This window comes from Pantherophis guttatus, chromosome 4 (assembly GCF_059756535.1).
Source record: "Pantherophis guttatus breed Tessera chromosome 4, ASM5975653v1, whole genome shotgun sequence".
In the NCBI taxonomy this organism is placed as follows: Eukaryota; Metazoa; Chordata; class Lepidosauria; order Squamata; family Colubridae; genus Pantherophis; species Pantherophis guttatus.
In genome coordinates, this window is record NC_142066.1 from 120138402 (window position 1) to 120152025 (window position 13624).

Below are 13624 nucleotides of genomic sequence, written 5' to 3' on the forward strand. Positions count from 1 at the left end.
GCCGCTGGGTGAGATCATCCGTGGTTTTGGGGTGAAGTGTCATCTGTACGCTGATGATACTCAGCTGTACATCTCCACCCCAGACCACCCCAACGATGCCCTTGATGTGATGTCCCGCTGCCTGGAGGCCGTGTGGGCCTGGATGGGGAGGAACAGGCTCAGACTCAACCCCTCCAAGACCGAGTGGCTGTGGCTTCCGGCGCCCCGATATAGTCAGCAGGTGCCATCGCTGACTATTGGGGGTGAATCTTTGCCCCCCACAGAGAGGGCTCGCAATCTGGGTGTCCTCCTGGACGCACGGCTGTCTTTAGAAGAGCACATGACGGCCGTGGCCAGGGGGGCCTTTTATCAGGTTCGCCTGATTCGCCAGTTGCAGCCCTTTCTGGATCGGGACGCCTTGCGCACGGTCACTCACGCCCTTGTCACCTCCCGGTTGGACTATTGTAATGCTCTCTACATGGGGCTCCCCTTGAAGAGCACTCGGAGGCTCCAACTGGTACAGAATGCGGCCGCGCGGGTGGTTATGGGTGCAACCCGTTGCGCCCACGTGACACCCCTCCTGCGCGAGCTGCACTGGCTCCCAGTGGTCTTCCGGGTGCGATTCAAGGTGTTGGTTACCACCTTTAAAGCGCTCCATGGCATAGGACCCGGGTACCTTCGAGACCGTCTTCTGCCACCAATAGCCTCCCACCGACCAGTCCGCTCCCACAGAGAGGGTCTCCTCCGGGTGCCATCAGCCAAGTTATGTCGGCTGGTGACATCCAGGGGGAGGGCCTTCTCTGTGGGAGCTCCAGCCCTGTGGAATGAACTGCCCCCCGAAATACGAAAGATTTCTGACCTCCGGGTGTTTCGCTGCGCTCTGAAGACCCTGTTGTTCCGCCAGGCAGGGTTACTAACATAACGTTTTAAATTGGGGTATTTTAAATTTCTGGGATTTTAATTGGAGCCTAATTATTTAATGATTTTAAATTTTAAATTGTTGTCGTGTTTTTTATGTTTTTAAATAGGCTGTACACCGCCCTGAGTCCTTCGGGAGAAGGGCGGTATAGAAATAAAATTATTATTATTATTATTATTATTATCTGATGATAGCTGGATTTCGCCACTTTTATCGCCACTAGGTAGGTCTTAATATGAGACCTCACCAGTGTTCGGTCGGATTCGGAGCGGCTGGTCCTCCAACTACTCTCCAGGCGTCTTTTCCAGCGCTTCATCTCCCTCAGCTCCTCGGAGAACCAAGGAGCTAGGTGAGTTTGGTGCCGGGTCAGAGGCCACAAAGGCATGATGCGGTCCAAAGCCCCAGCGGCCGCACTATCCCAGGCGGCCACCAGGTCTTCAGTTGAGTCATGAGCCAGAGTCTCAGGAAATGGCCCAAGCTCCATCTGGAACCTATCAGGATCCATCAGGCGCCTGGGGCGGAACCACCTGGTCGGTCCCGCCTCCCTGCAGCAGGGTGCAGCGGTTAGAAAGTCCAGTCGAAGGAGTGAGTGGTCAGACCATGACAAGGGTTCGATGACTATATCCCCTGTATCAAAGCCACTCGACCACTGACCAGAGACAAAAACTAAGTCCAGAGTGTGTCCACCTGTGTGAGTAGGGTCATGAATTAACTGAGTAAGGTCCATGGCCATCATTGAAGCCATGAACTCTTGAGCCACCTCAGATGTTTCACCGATAGATGGCAGGTTGAAATCCCCCATGACTAAAAGTCTGGGGGTATCAACCGCCACCTCGGCTATGATGTTGAGCAGCTCGGGCAGGGCCGTTGCCACGTGGCAGGGAGCCAGGTATGTGATCAACAAGCCCATCTGTACTCCACGGCCCTACTTCACAAAAAGGGACTCACATCCGGCTATCTGTGGAACAGTGGTCTCCCTCGGATCAAGACCTTCCTTTATAATAACTGCCACTCCCCGCCCCTGCCCTGAGCTCTCGGCTGATGGAATGCTTGGAAGCCTGATGGGCACATATCTACAAGGGGAATTCCCCCCTCCTGGCCCAACCAGGTCTCCATGATACCTGCCAGGTCCGCTCCCCCCTCCTGAATAAGATCGCAAATCAGTGGGGCTTTATTTACCACGGACCTGGCATTGCACAACAGCAGCCAAAGGCTCGGGCCCTGAGACTCTGAACAGCCTGGGGTGTGAGAAGGGCTATTGGGACCGGGGCGCGCCACCGCTCAAAGATAGCAAGTACGCGCCCCCACCACATGATACGGCCCCCTGCTCCCGCCATATCTGCCCCTCCCACTCAATGCATTGATAGCATCATTCAACCCAGAGTTCTCATTTGAGCATAAATGATCAGGATGAAATTATCATATTCTGGACATATCATGAAATCACTCAGTTCTCTAGAAAAGGCTGTAATTCTGGGAAAGATAGAAGGAAAGAGGAGGATGACCAGCAGAAAGATAGATAAAGTCAGTTAAAAAGGTAATTAATGTATTACTGGGAGACATAAAAGAACAGATTGCCTTGGAGAAAATCCACGCATGTGGTTGCTAGGAGTCAGTTTAATGGTACATAATAAATCAAAGTACTTCATAAATAGAAGGTTTCACATTTAATTGCTAATGAAATGGATTTCAAATAATGTCTGGGAAATGTTTTTTTCTGGGCCAAAATATATACAAGAGGTAGGCAGCCTAATGGCTCCATTCAACTCCAGCCAGAATACTTCAGCGTTCAGGGATAATAAAAACAAATCCAAAACCTCTGGAGATCTGATTTTTCTATGACACATTTGTCATTCTCCCACTTGGTAGTCTCATTTGCCTCCAATTTTTTCAACTTTTCGAAGGGGCAGGTAAGAAATGTCTCTCCGGCTAGCATTTACTTATTTAAAAATTTAGATGCCCATATATGTATTATTTAAACACTTGTCATCACTCCCTCCCTCCTACACCATTAGCTGCCTAGTATGTTGTCAGAAGTGGAAGTCAGAATAAAAGAACAAATACACTACAGAAAACAAAAACACTTTTATAAATGAGGAAACGAAGTATTCCTTTCTGATGGAAAAGACCTTAAAGATATGTGAAGTTGTAACATAAATGCTAATTTAAACCTACATGATTTAGTAGCTGAATATTTGTAGAAAATTTAAAATATTTTTTTTAAAATCAGTATAATTATAATTCATTTCAGAAACGTTGTTCAAGGTTACTGCCTTTTTATAACTCTGCATCAATTGTACAATTTACAGTGGGAAAGGTATTAAGAACAATTTACTGTGAGATGTGAACATACCCTATCTCAGCTTGAAATGCTGTGAAATATGTCTATTTCCCAAACTTAACTGTCAATAAACAGCTTCTCTATTTTCAAAGCAGCTCTGAACCAGTTACTTTCTCAGAGACCTACCGATTTTTGCTCATATATTTCCTAATAATAATGACAATTGCAAATAATTCTGGATAGAACTATATAAAATAAAATAAAAATTCAAATCTAGAAGTACATTTTAAAGACTAACCAAGTGTATGAAATATGAAGATGAAATTCCTTCTCCTCCATCCATGGTGATAAGGAAAAGATTTTCCATCTGGGAAAACATTATAGCTGTTGTTATGTGTGCAATTTACCCAGCTACAGTCATCAATCCACTGGGTCCAATTATAAACATATTTATCAGAAAGAACTGAAGAATCTAAAAACAAAAAGGAAAAAATAGGTGGTGGGGGGAAGAAGCAGAACAAATTTTAAAGCATTTTCTTCAGACTGGTGCCTTTCATATATTGGAATTTAATTCCTTCATTTCAATAGAATGTTGAAAACTTCAGATTGGAAAATAAGGATCAAGTTTATCAAGGCTGCAGTCCTAAACATAGTTATTAAGAATTTACTGGACTAATACAGATTGTCTTAAGTAGAAAACCAAATTGGACACCATTTCAATCATATTAATAAAGTCATATGGTTATCTATGATATCTAAAGCTAGCTAAATTACTTGGCCCCCCTGAAGCAGAAAAATCCCATCTTGCACCGTCTCTAAAAGTAAAATAACCCAATAATAACAACAGCAATAAAACAACGACAGCAATAATAAAAATGTAATTACTTACTGTTTAGGCATGTTCGATCATATATTATATTGCTGTCATTATCTTCCTTCTGACATCTGGGAAATTTTAGCATTGCAGTAAATGTCACATTAGATCCTACAAGAGCTGGGCTATCACTGATCAAACTAGCTACTACTCTTCCCCCTGAAAAGTGAAAAATAAAATAAACTTATTACATTATCAATCTACTTTTCCTCCACAGAGCACCAGAAAACTGTGGTGCACCAAATTCCCCATTACTTCTCCCACTACCATTTTATTTTGATTACAATTTTATGCATTATGGAATCAGTTTGGTGTTGCAATATGCTAGAAACCAGGAGACTGAGAGATGTTCTTCTGCCTTAGGACAAAACCAGATGGGTGACTTTGGCCAATCACTCTCCCTTAGCCCTGAGAAGGAAGCAATATCAATTCTGAAATCCTGCCAAGATTTGTCCACTCAGTCACTAAAGTCAAAAGTACTGACTCAAAAATTGACATATTAATATACATATATGCACATAGATAGATAAACATTATAAAGGTAGTCCTCCACTTGAGATCACACTTGAGCCCAAAATGTATCTTGCTAAGAGAAAAAAATTGTTCAGTGAGTTTTGTCCCATTTTACAACATTTCTTGCCACATTTCTTGCCACATTTGTTAACAGTTGTTAAATCAGAAACATGGTTGTTAAGTGAATATGGTTTCCCCATTGACTTTGCTTGTCAGACGGTTGCAAAAGGGGATCACATCAGTGGTGAAATCTGAATCGGTTTGCTACCAGTTTGCTGGCCGCACATGCACACTGTGTGCCAAGTGTGCACCGCATGTGCATGTGCAATGCACGCCAAATGCGTGCTGTATGTGTGCATGCACATTACGCACCAAAAGGAGGCTTGGAAAGGTAAGTAGAACATTGAGGTGGGGGAATCACCTAATTTAGTTTGCTAGAAAGCAGGATTTCCTAAAGCTAAACCTCACGGCACAGCTGATCTTTGGAAATACCTGTTCGTAGGTTTTTAAACTGTTTTTAAACTACCGGTTCACCTGAACTGGTAGTTGTTATCACTACTGGTTCGCCCGAACCAGAGTGAACCGGTAGCATTTCACCCCTGGATCACATGATCCTGGGACACTGCAACCATCATAAATATGAGTCAGTTGTCAAGCATCCAAATGTAAATCATGTGACCATGGGGATGCTGCAACAGCAATAAGTGTGAAAAATGGTCATAAGTCACTTTTGTCAGTGCTTTTGCAACTTCAAATAGATACTAAGCGAAGTTGAGGACTACCTATATTACATCTTTCCAAAATGTTTCATGATTCTTAGAGAGTTTTTGTAGCATGCCACCAGTCTTTTCACTTTCTAAAAGGTATTTAATTTTACTAAGTTCTTTCAAATATATTATGAAAAATTCTGTTTGTATAAATTAAAATATTCAATGCAAATAACATAATAAAAGTGCAATACTTCCTGAAGCTAGCCAGACAACAAAATCATCCATGCATAAGATGGGGATGTCTACTGGGATATTCAAAAAAATTTCCAAATGCAACCCCCCTCCGCCAAAAAACCCCTGTAACTTTGGGAATGGGAAAGATTTTGCAACAATTTAAGTATGACAGAGTATCTTCTAGGACCATAAAATGCGAAGTAATTTGCATTAAAGCTTTCTTTCAATTACGCATGCGCACACACACATGTATACACACACACATGATTTTAGATGTATGTGTATGTGTGTGTAATTTTGTGTTTATAAAGTGAATTTGAAAATGTTTTCTCCTTCATATATAATGATTGAATAATTTTTTAAGCTGGTAAAATATTGTAAAATATTATGGAAGTGAATTTTAAAATATGTATGTTAAGAGGAAGTTTAAAAAGGTATATTAGAACTTACTGGTTTTGGAAATGTTTTTAAAGAAAAGTTTAGTGTTTTAAAATGATGTAAAAAAAGCTTTTTCCTCTTTTAAGGTTAAAGAATCTGAAAGAATATAGTGAATTCTGCTAATATAAATGATGATAATCTATAAAGATTAATAAGTGAAAACAGAAATAGATATTATTTCCCACAGCAAGGAAAAAAATTAGAGATGGTTAAACTAATTGCTTTATCCAAAGAAGAGAATATATCTAATGCTGTTTCTATTTAGAAATTGCTTCTGGATTTTGTGCTTGTGATGGGAAAAAATGAATCTTTGAATTTGGTTTTGCTAATTAGACAGATTTGTTGTTAGAAATGGCTAGTAAATATTGCTCTGAAAAAGTAAAAAGTTGAAGTTGTAAAGTTATTAATTTCTACTGTGCTAAAGAGAGTCAGAAGTCATCATCTTTTTTTTTCTGCCCCCCTTCTATTCCACCTTTTTTCTTTTTCTCTTTTTTCTAGTTCCCCATTATTTTTATTTTCCTTTTATTTTATATTCTGATAAATCAATAAAATTTGTAAACTCCTCAAAAATATTAACTAATTTGGGGGATGTGGAATGGAAGATTCTACTGAAGTGTTTGGATGGATGGATGGATGGATGGATGGATGGCAGGCAGGCATCATAGATAGGAATGTTCCATTTTGGTTTTCTCCAAATTATTTTTTAAAGAATATTTCAATGACATTTCCATAGGCAGACTATTTATTGAATAATAGGAAAAGCAAGGAATACTCTAATGTTCTAATCTACACTGATTCCTACATCCTAGTTAAACTTCAATGGAGACATTGTGAGATAATTGTTCCCTGGGCTCTCTTCAAAACAGACCCATGGAAATTCTGGGAGATGGAGAATGGCAGTGAAATTTGTAACAGTAGAGAATAATCCCAGCATCCTCTATTGCCTGAGGCAAATGCAATAAGTCAGATTGGCATCAAGTCTTGCTTAGTTCTCTTTGTTTGATAAACCATACTGCATGTCAGGCACTCCCGGCAAGAGCTCAACAATTAACGTTTTGAAACTTAATTGAAAAATAAATCAATAGAAAATTATTGTTTACATAACTTAAAAAGCCTGACTTATGATCTCATACCAGAGATGTATGTGTGTCAGTAGGAGGATCAAAAAGGTAAAAATGATGACTGTGATCATGAGATTGTATCATCATCTCTGGTTTATGAAAGTCCCAGTGTAAAAGGGATGGGCCTCCAGTCATGTGGTCTTGGCTAGCATGAGTTTTTGGATCCCTCTGTTGAGGCCATTTCAGTAGAAAATGTACAGACTATGTTCAAATTTAGAAAGAATACATTTTTTAGTTTAGAATCAACAGAGGAGAAGCATTTATTTTCCATGTTGAACAGTTGGGCATATAAATCTTTTAGTCTTCTAATTGTTTTAAACTGTTGTATATGACATTGTAAGCTGCCCAGAGTCACTTGATAGTAAGATAGAGGCATATAAATTTAATAAATAAGTAAATAAGTAAGTAAAAAGAGGGCATTAATGAAGAGATCCTTCCAGGGGTGAAATCTAAAATTTGTTACTATCGGTTCTGTGGGCGTGCCTTGGTGTGTGAGGGGTGTAATGTGACTGGGAGGGCGTGGCCAATTTTTTTTTTTTTACTTTTAAAACCATTTTTTACATGTAAAACCATGTAAAAAAATGCTTTCAAAAGGCTCTGACGATCCCAGCTGAGTTGCCTGATCGGCAGGCAACTCAGCTGGAATCGTCAGAGCTTGGATCATCAGAGCCATTTAAAAGAAAAAAAAGGCTCTGATGATCGCGCAGCTCAGCTGGGCATGGGGGGCGGGGGCAGGGATTTTTGCTACCGGTTCTCCAAACTGCCCACTGCCATTGCTACCTACTCACCCGAGCCGGTCCAAACCGGGAGCATTTCACCCCTGGATCCTTCCCATTTACATCAATGCTGCAATGGACTGACTGTCATATGGTCAGGCCCAAAATACTTTAGAATTTTAATAATTGAAATCAGTACTTTAAACTGATAACCCCTCCATCCCAAAAACATGGCAATAATGCTGCTTTTTTTTAGCAAAACCTTTTTCTAATATCATGCATCTGCTACCAATACTAGCTCTTTTGCATCAATTTGCATCAAGAGCTTCATATAGCACTAAACCTAAGTCCTAAATTCATGTTAGCCTGAACCAAGATTCACTAAAATAAAATCTCAAGGAAGAAGACCAATCCTAATTTAAAGTTCTTTCTAATGCCAATAACAATTTTTAAACCTGAGGGTTACGTTTAAACAACTTGTGACACAAGAGAATTCTAATCCTAACCTTAAGCATAAGACTTCACTCTAAAGCTACCCTTCCAGGGGCAGGTTTCAAAACCTGTTGCTACTGGTTCACGTGCACGCACGACACTTCTGCGCATACGCAGAAGCGTCTGGTTGGGTGGGTGGAACCTGCCACTGCCGCTGCTACCGGTTCACCCGATCTGGGGCGAATCGGTAGCAAACCACCACTGTACCCTTCAAAGTATTTTAACTAGAAATCTCAAACAAGCTAAATCCTAGCCAATATGTTTTAATTCTAAACCATACACATAAAAACCATATCAGAGACTAATTCCAAAAGAAGCACTAAGCATAAAAAGTAGCCCTAAGCAAACTATAATACGAACATCAGTCTAACAAACTCAAGAAAGCCTAATGCTAACACTGTCTAATTCCATTAACAAATTTTTATTTAAAGCCTGCAATTTCCAAATTGTGTGTTGGGACACTCCATTGGCTACTGCAAGATAATATTTTGTAAAAATGTTTTTTGTGATGTTCATTTACAAAACTGAGTTTTGCAACATCCATTTGTGACATTATATCTTTTTGACACTAAAGCTGCCATGAAGTGAGAAAGTTTGGGATCCTGTACCATAAGCATTACAAATTAAAATCAATTGTATCACAAAATAATTTTAAGATTAACCTTTAACATCGCACTTCATTCTATTACCGTTCATCAAGGTATAATTACTTACAGGTCTAGGGAACCCTAATCAATTCCGATATTTTAAATCCTAAACTTAATACATAAATACAAAAGCATGCTCCAGTCTAATTGTAAGACTAATGATATGCATGTTGAAGTCTATAAAGGCAGAACTCTCGTTATTCCAAATATTTGGTTAATGCTGGTGCCAAGTCATGTGTGCAGTATCAGAGAAGACAAGTTTGATAATATTTAATTAGATGCCCTTAATTTGTGTAAAAACATTTTCACAAACAAAAAAAAAATCATTATTTTACAGAAAACAAAATTATCACTGTAGCCAAGCTCCACTTATAATGTATCATCCATGTTATTCTACAGTTGTGTTCACTTCAGGTTGATTGACTTTCCCTGCCCATCTTTATCCTTTCATGCACATAGAATTACCTTTCCAGCAGTTTTTCCATCTGGAGTCACCTTTCTCCCAGGTAGGATAAAGCTTATCATTCCAGTTATTCTGATCGGAATACCAACGATCCAGCCTATGGTGGTACTTGTTCCAAGAATATGCTGTTCCATGAGTCATCACATCTCGAAATCCTGCACAGAAAAATTCAAATCATCAACAAAGTTAAGAATTTTATTTGTTTTCCACATGTATAGAAGGTTTATGTGTACCCTTGTCAGTGGTGGGATTCAAATAATTTAACAACCGGTTCTCTGCCCTAATTATTTTTTTCAAACAACCAGTTTGCCAACCGCTTCTCCCGAAGTGGTGCGAACTGGCTGAATCCCACCACTGACCCTTGTTCATGCTGATGGACCCTCATTCAGAAAACTGTAAAAGTAGCTTTTTTAAGGAATTATGCAGTTCTGCCTTTGGATGGGAGATGTCAAAACTAACCTTCTGGTCCAGCTTGCTTTACCCTGAACCATACTATATTGAGGGCAATATGCAATCCGCAAATATGGTTACATTGTGCCAATCCCTTCTTCACAGAATTTTAGTACTCCAGTTCACTAAGTGTTTAATCATGTATACTGGTACAACTGCACTAATTTGAAAATATATCCTATTTCTATGTGCACTGATGAAAGTTTGTTCACTCTACGTAATCACATTATATTTAGTGTTTTGAAGGTTGTTTAAAACATGTCTCATTTTGACCAATAGACCAATAGCGCCACAGAAGATTATTTTCTTCTTTTTAATTGTCATTAATATTCAAAACATTTGAATTCACATTTTTAAAACAAAATTATTACTTTATGCAAGTAACTTTATTACTACTTTATGGTTGATTAAAAAGTAATGCTTCCAATTTCACCAACAGATGCCAAGACAAATGCGCTAGAAGATCTGACATGTTTAACATCTGTTCTTTCACTTCAGTCAATGGGAAGACACTGTGAAAAAAGGTTGCACTTCTGTTGCTTGTATGCTTTAAGCAACATTCTGCAATTGAAGTTTTGATACCTGAAGGAGACCCTCCAACTGAAATTCACTGCAAATGCTGATTAAGGTGATTACTGTCTTTGATATAAATACTCTGTGTCACTTTTATGAGTGTCTCACACACACAAAAGCATAAAGACAGTGAGTTGGGGATAATTGTTTTGTGTACTTAAGAACAATATATATAATTTATAACTGCAACTAAAGTGTTTCACTTTAGACAAATGCTGATGAACTGATTAAAGAAAAATAACATCATTTCAATAAAAACTGCAATTAAGCTTGGCACTTAGCAGGAGCATGTGGGTTACATTATTGATGTTTTTTAATATCAGAAGTTTTGTGCAACATGAGTTCCTTGCATGCTGATGGCAGAGATTAAAGCTTCAAGACTTTAAATTTGCCAGCAATTTTCATACTATGAAAGAAGGGGAGGGGGGTTTCTTCACAGCCTCATGATAGCTAACCAAGCATTGGCTCATCATAATTATCTAAAAATATTGTCATAAAGTTTCAACTGTGTGGGGAAACAAACCTATGCCTCAGCAGGAATCTCAGCCACTTTAAGAGGTGTGGAAGTCCAATTCCCAAAATTCCCCAGTGAATAAGCAATTCCCCAACCCCCCAAAAAAATCTTATAGAATGAGAGTTCTAACCTTTTGCATCTTTTAATGAGATTGTCAAGCTCTTATATTATTTATAGATAAATAATTTTAAAAATAGAGTGTCTTTTACTTTTATTGAAATATGGGATGTTTCATAAAATGGTTTTGTTTAAGCCTCAATAAGGAGAAAACTAGACTTTTTTCTTGTTATAAAAGTGCTGCAGTAAAATAAAAATATACAAATTCTTTCCAGATGAAGAAAGACTTAATTCATTCAACATGACAAAATTTAGGTTTTGTTGATGCATGTCAGAATTTTCCCTGACTTATTTTATTCAAAATATTTTCCATATACCCATGTCCTGCATTCACCTTTTCCACAAACTTCCTTAAGAATGGGAGGTTGGAAACTGGATAAAAATTATCCAGATAGGTGGAATCCAGTGATGGTTTTTAAGGAAGTGAACCCGGGTTTGCTTAAAAGCATCTGGAAATGTCCTCTCCTCTAGTGATGTATTAATCACATCTGAACCCACCCACTAGTCACCATCCTGGAGGCTTTCACCATCCAGGAGGAACAAGGATCTAACTAACAGGTGATGGCATTGACAGCATCAAGGGCCTGTCCACTTCATCAGGGCCAATTAAATCAAACTGTTCCTAAATAACAGGGCAAGACATCTCCTGGGGCATCTCACATGGACTATCTCCATGCATGGGGTCCAACTGGGAATGAATCCGAGTGACTTTGTCCATCAGATGCTGAACAAACTCTTCTGCCTACCCCTGTAAAGATTGCCTAAGCCCCGCTGACCTAGAAGGGAATGGGCGATCCAAAACAAGGCCTCTGGGTGGCACTCTGACAATGCAATAAGAGCAGAGAAATATTGGTGTTTCACCACTCTTACTGCCACAAGGTAGGACTTAATAATGGCTCTATGTCATGCCCCATCAGAGTCATCCCTTGTCTTCCTCCAGCGGCTCTCTAGGCATCTCTTGGCCCTTTTCAGAATCTGTAGCTCCTCCATAAACCATAGGGAGGGTCGGGAGCGATGAGTCAAAAGAGGCCACATGGGCTTCCTGTTTGCTGCTGGCCGCCGCCAGACGTTCCTTTGGGATCGTCAGCTTCCACTGCCTGTCAGAGCCGCCTTCACAACGGAACGGCGGCTCGAAAAAACTCCGTTCCCATGAGGAAACGGAGATAGAGCCGGCAGGGGTGGGTAGAACTCTCTGCAGAGTCCCAAAAGTTTTTCTTTTACTTTTGGGATGGAGCGGATGAGATGCCCCATATCCCCAGCCGCTGCTCCGGGCTTTGGGAGACCTCTGCTAATGCAGAGCCAGGCGTCAAAAGCAAGCCTGCGAATTTGACAGATTACTCAAAGAAAATGTGAGCTGGACCTGTAATACTGAAGCGCAAGTATTTTACTTATCTTTTAAAAATTACTTAAGAGAATAGAGGAAGAGAAAGAGGAAAAAAGTTTCTTTTTAAAATGGCGTCTGCCGCGGCTGGAGAAGAGTTTGAGAGGGAAAGTTCTTCCGTTTTTTATTATTACAATGTAGCGGAATAAATACCACTGGCTACATTTGTAGATAAAACTCCGCTCCTGTTTTTGTTTTTCTCTTTTTCCCTTGTTGCTGGCTGGAAGTCTTTTGTCTTGTTTTTTTTTTTTTTTTTCTTCTAACAAAGCCTGCTTAGGCGGAAACATGGCACTGAGGCTTGTGAAGTCAGACAAGCAAATAGGTGGGGGGGATTCCCCCACTAAGAATTTAAAGGAACAAGTTTTAACTCTTCAGTCCCAGAAACCTGATTTTAATATAATAGAATTTCTCTTAGAGGAGATTGAAAGAAGGGATGAGATTGTGAATCAGCAACTTGAAAAATTTAAGCAGGAAACTAAGGAATTGGTGAAATCCAAGTTTGACTTTTTGCAGCAAAAAATTTTAAAAATGTCAGAATTCATGATTCGGTTGGATACAAATACTAATTTACTAGAGTCAAAAATGGATGAAATTCAAGATAAATTGGACAATAGAATTCAAAAAATTGAAAATGATTTGTTAAATATTCAGGATTATAGTTCAGAAGAAAAATTTAAAATGGATGCTGACCAAAAGTCTGGTAATGTAGAAAATCTGCAACAGAGGATTGATAAAGAGGTTCTAAAGATACAATACAATTTCACAGAATATGCAATAAGACTTAGAGGTTTGCAGGAAAATAACAGAGATGACTTAAGGAAAATATCTTCTGAATTTCTAGCTGGGATTTTAAAGATTCAACCTGAGGAAGTGTTTTGTAGGATTGACAGAGCTTATCGAATAAACTCCTGGACTGCCAAGCAAAGGCAATTGCCTAGAGATGTGGTAATCTATTTTTCAGATAAAGAAATTAGGAATAAAATTGTGCAAAATTCCTTCAATTCTAATTTGCAATTGTATGGAAGAAAGATTTGGATTTACAAGGAACTCCCACCTAAGATATTAATGGAAAGGAAGAAATTTGGCTTTCTGGTGTCTGAGTTAAAAAGGAGAAATATTCAATTCCGGTGGGACGTCCCAGTTGGTATTATATTGAGATATCAAGGAGAAAGATACCAGTTAAATACTGTTGAAAGAGCGGA

General features: G+C 39.3%; 1 protein-coding gene across 1 annotated transcript in view; it reads right to left on the reverse strand.

Moving 5' to 3' along the window:
* GPNMB (glycoprotein nmb) overlaps positions 1-13624 on the reverse strand; it is a 36084-nt gene that overhangs the window by 17373 nt on the left and 5087 nt on the right. The window contains exons 2-4 of the mRNA XM_034401980.3: positions 9390-9542; positions 4069-4212; positions 3478-3651 (exon numbers count right to left, since the gene is read on the reverse strand). Coding sequence (XP_034257871.2) covers positions 3478-3651; positions 4069-4212; positions 9390-9542 — 471 coding nt within the window. The remainder of the gene's footprint in view (positions 1-3477; positions 3652-4068; positions 4213-9389; positions 9543-13624) is intronic.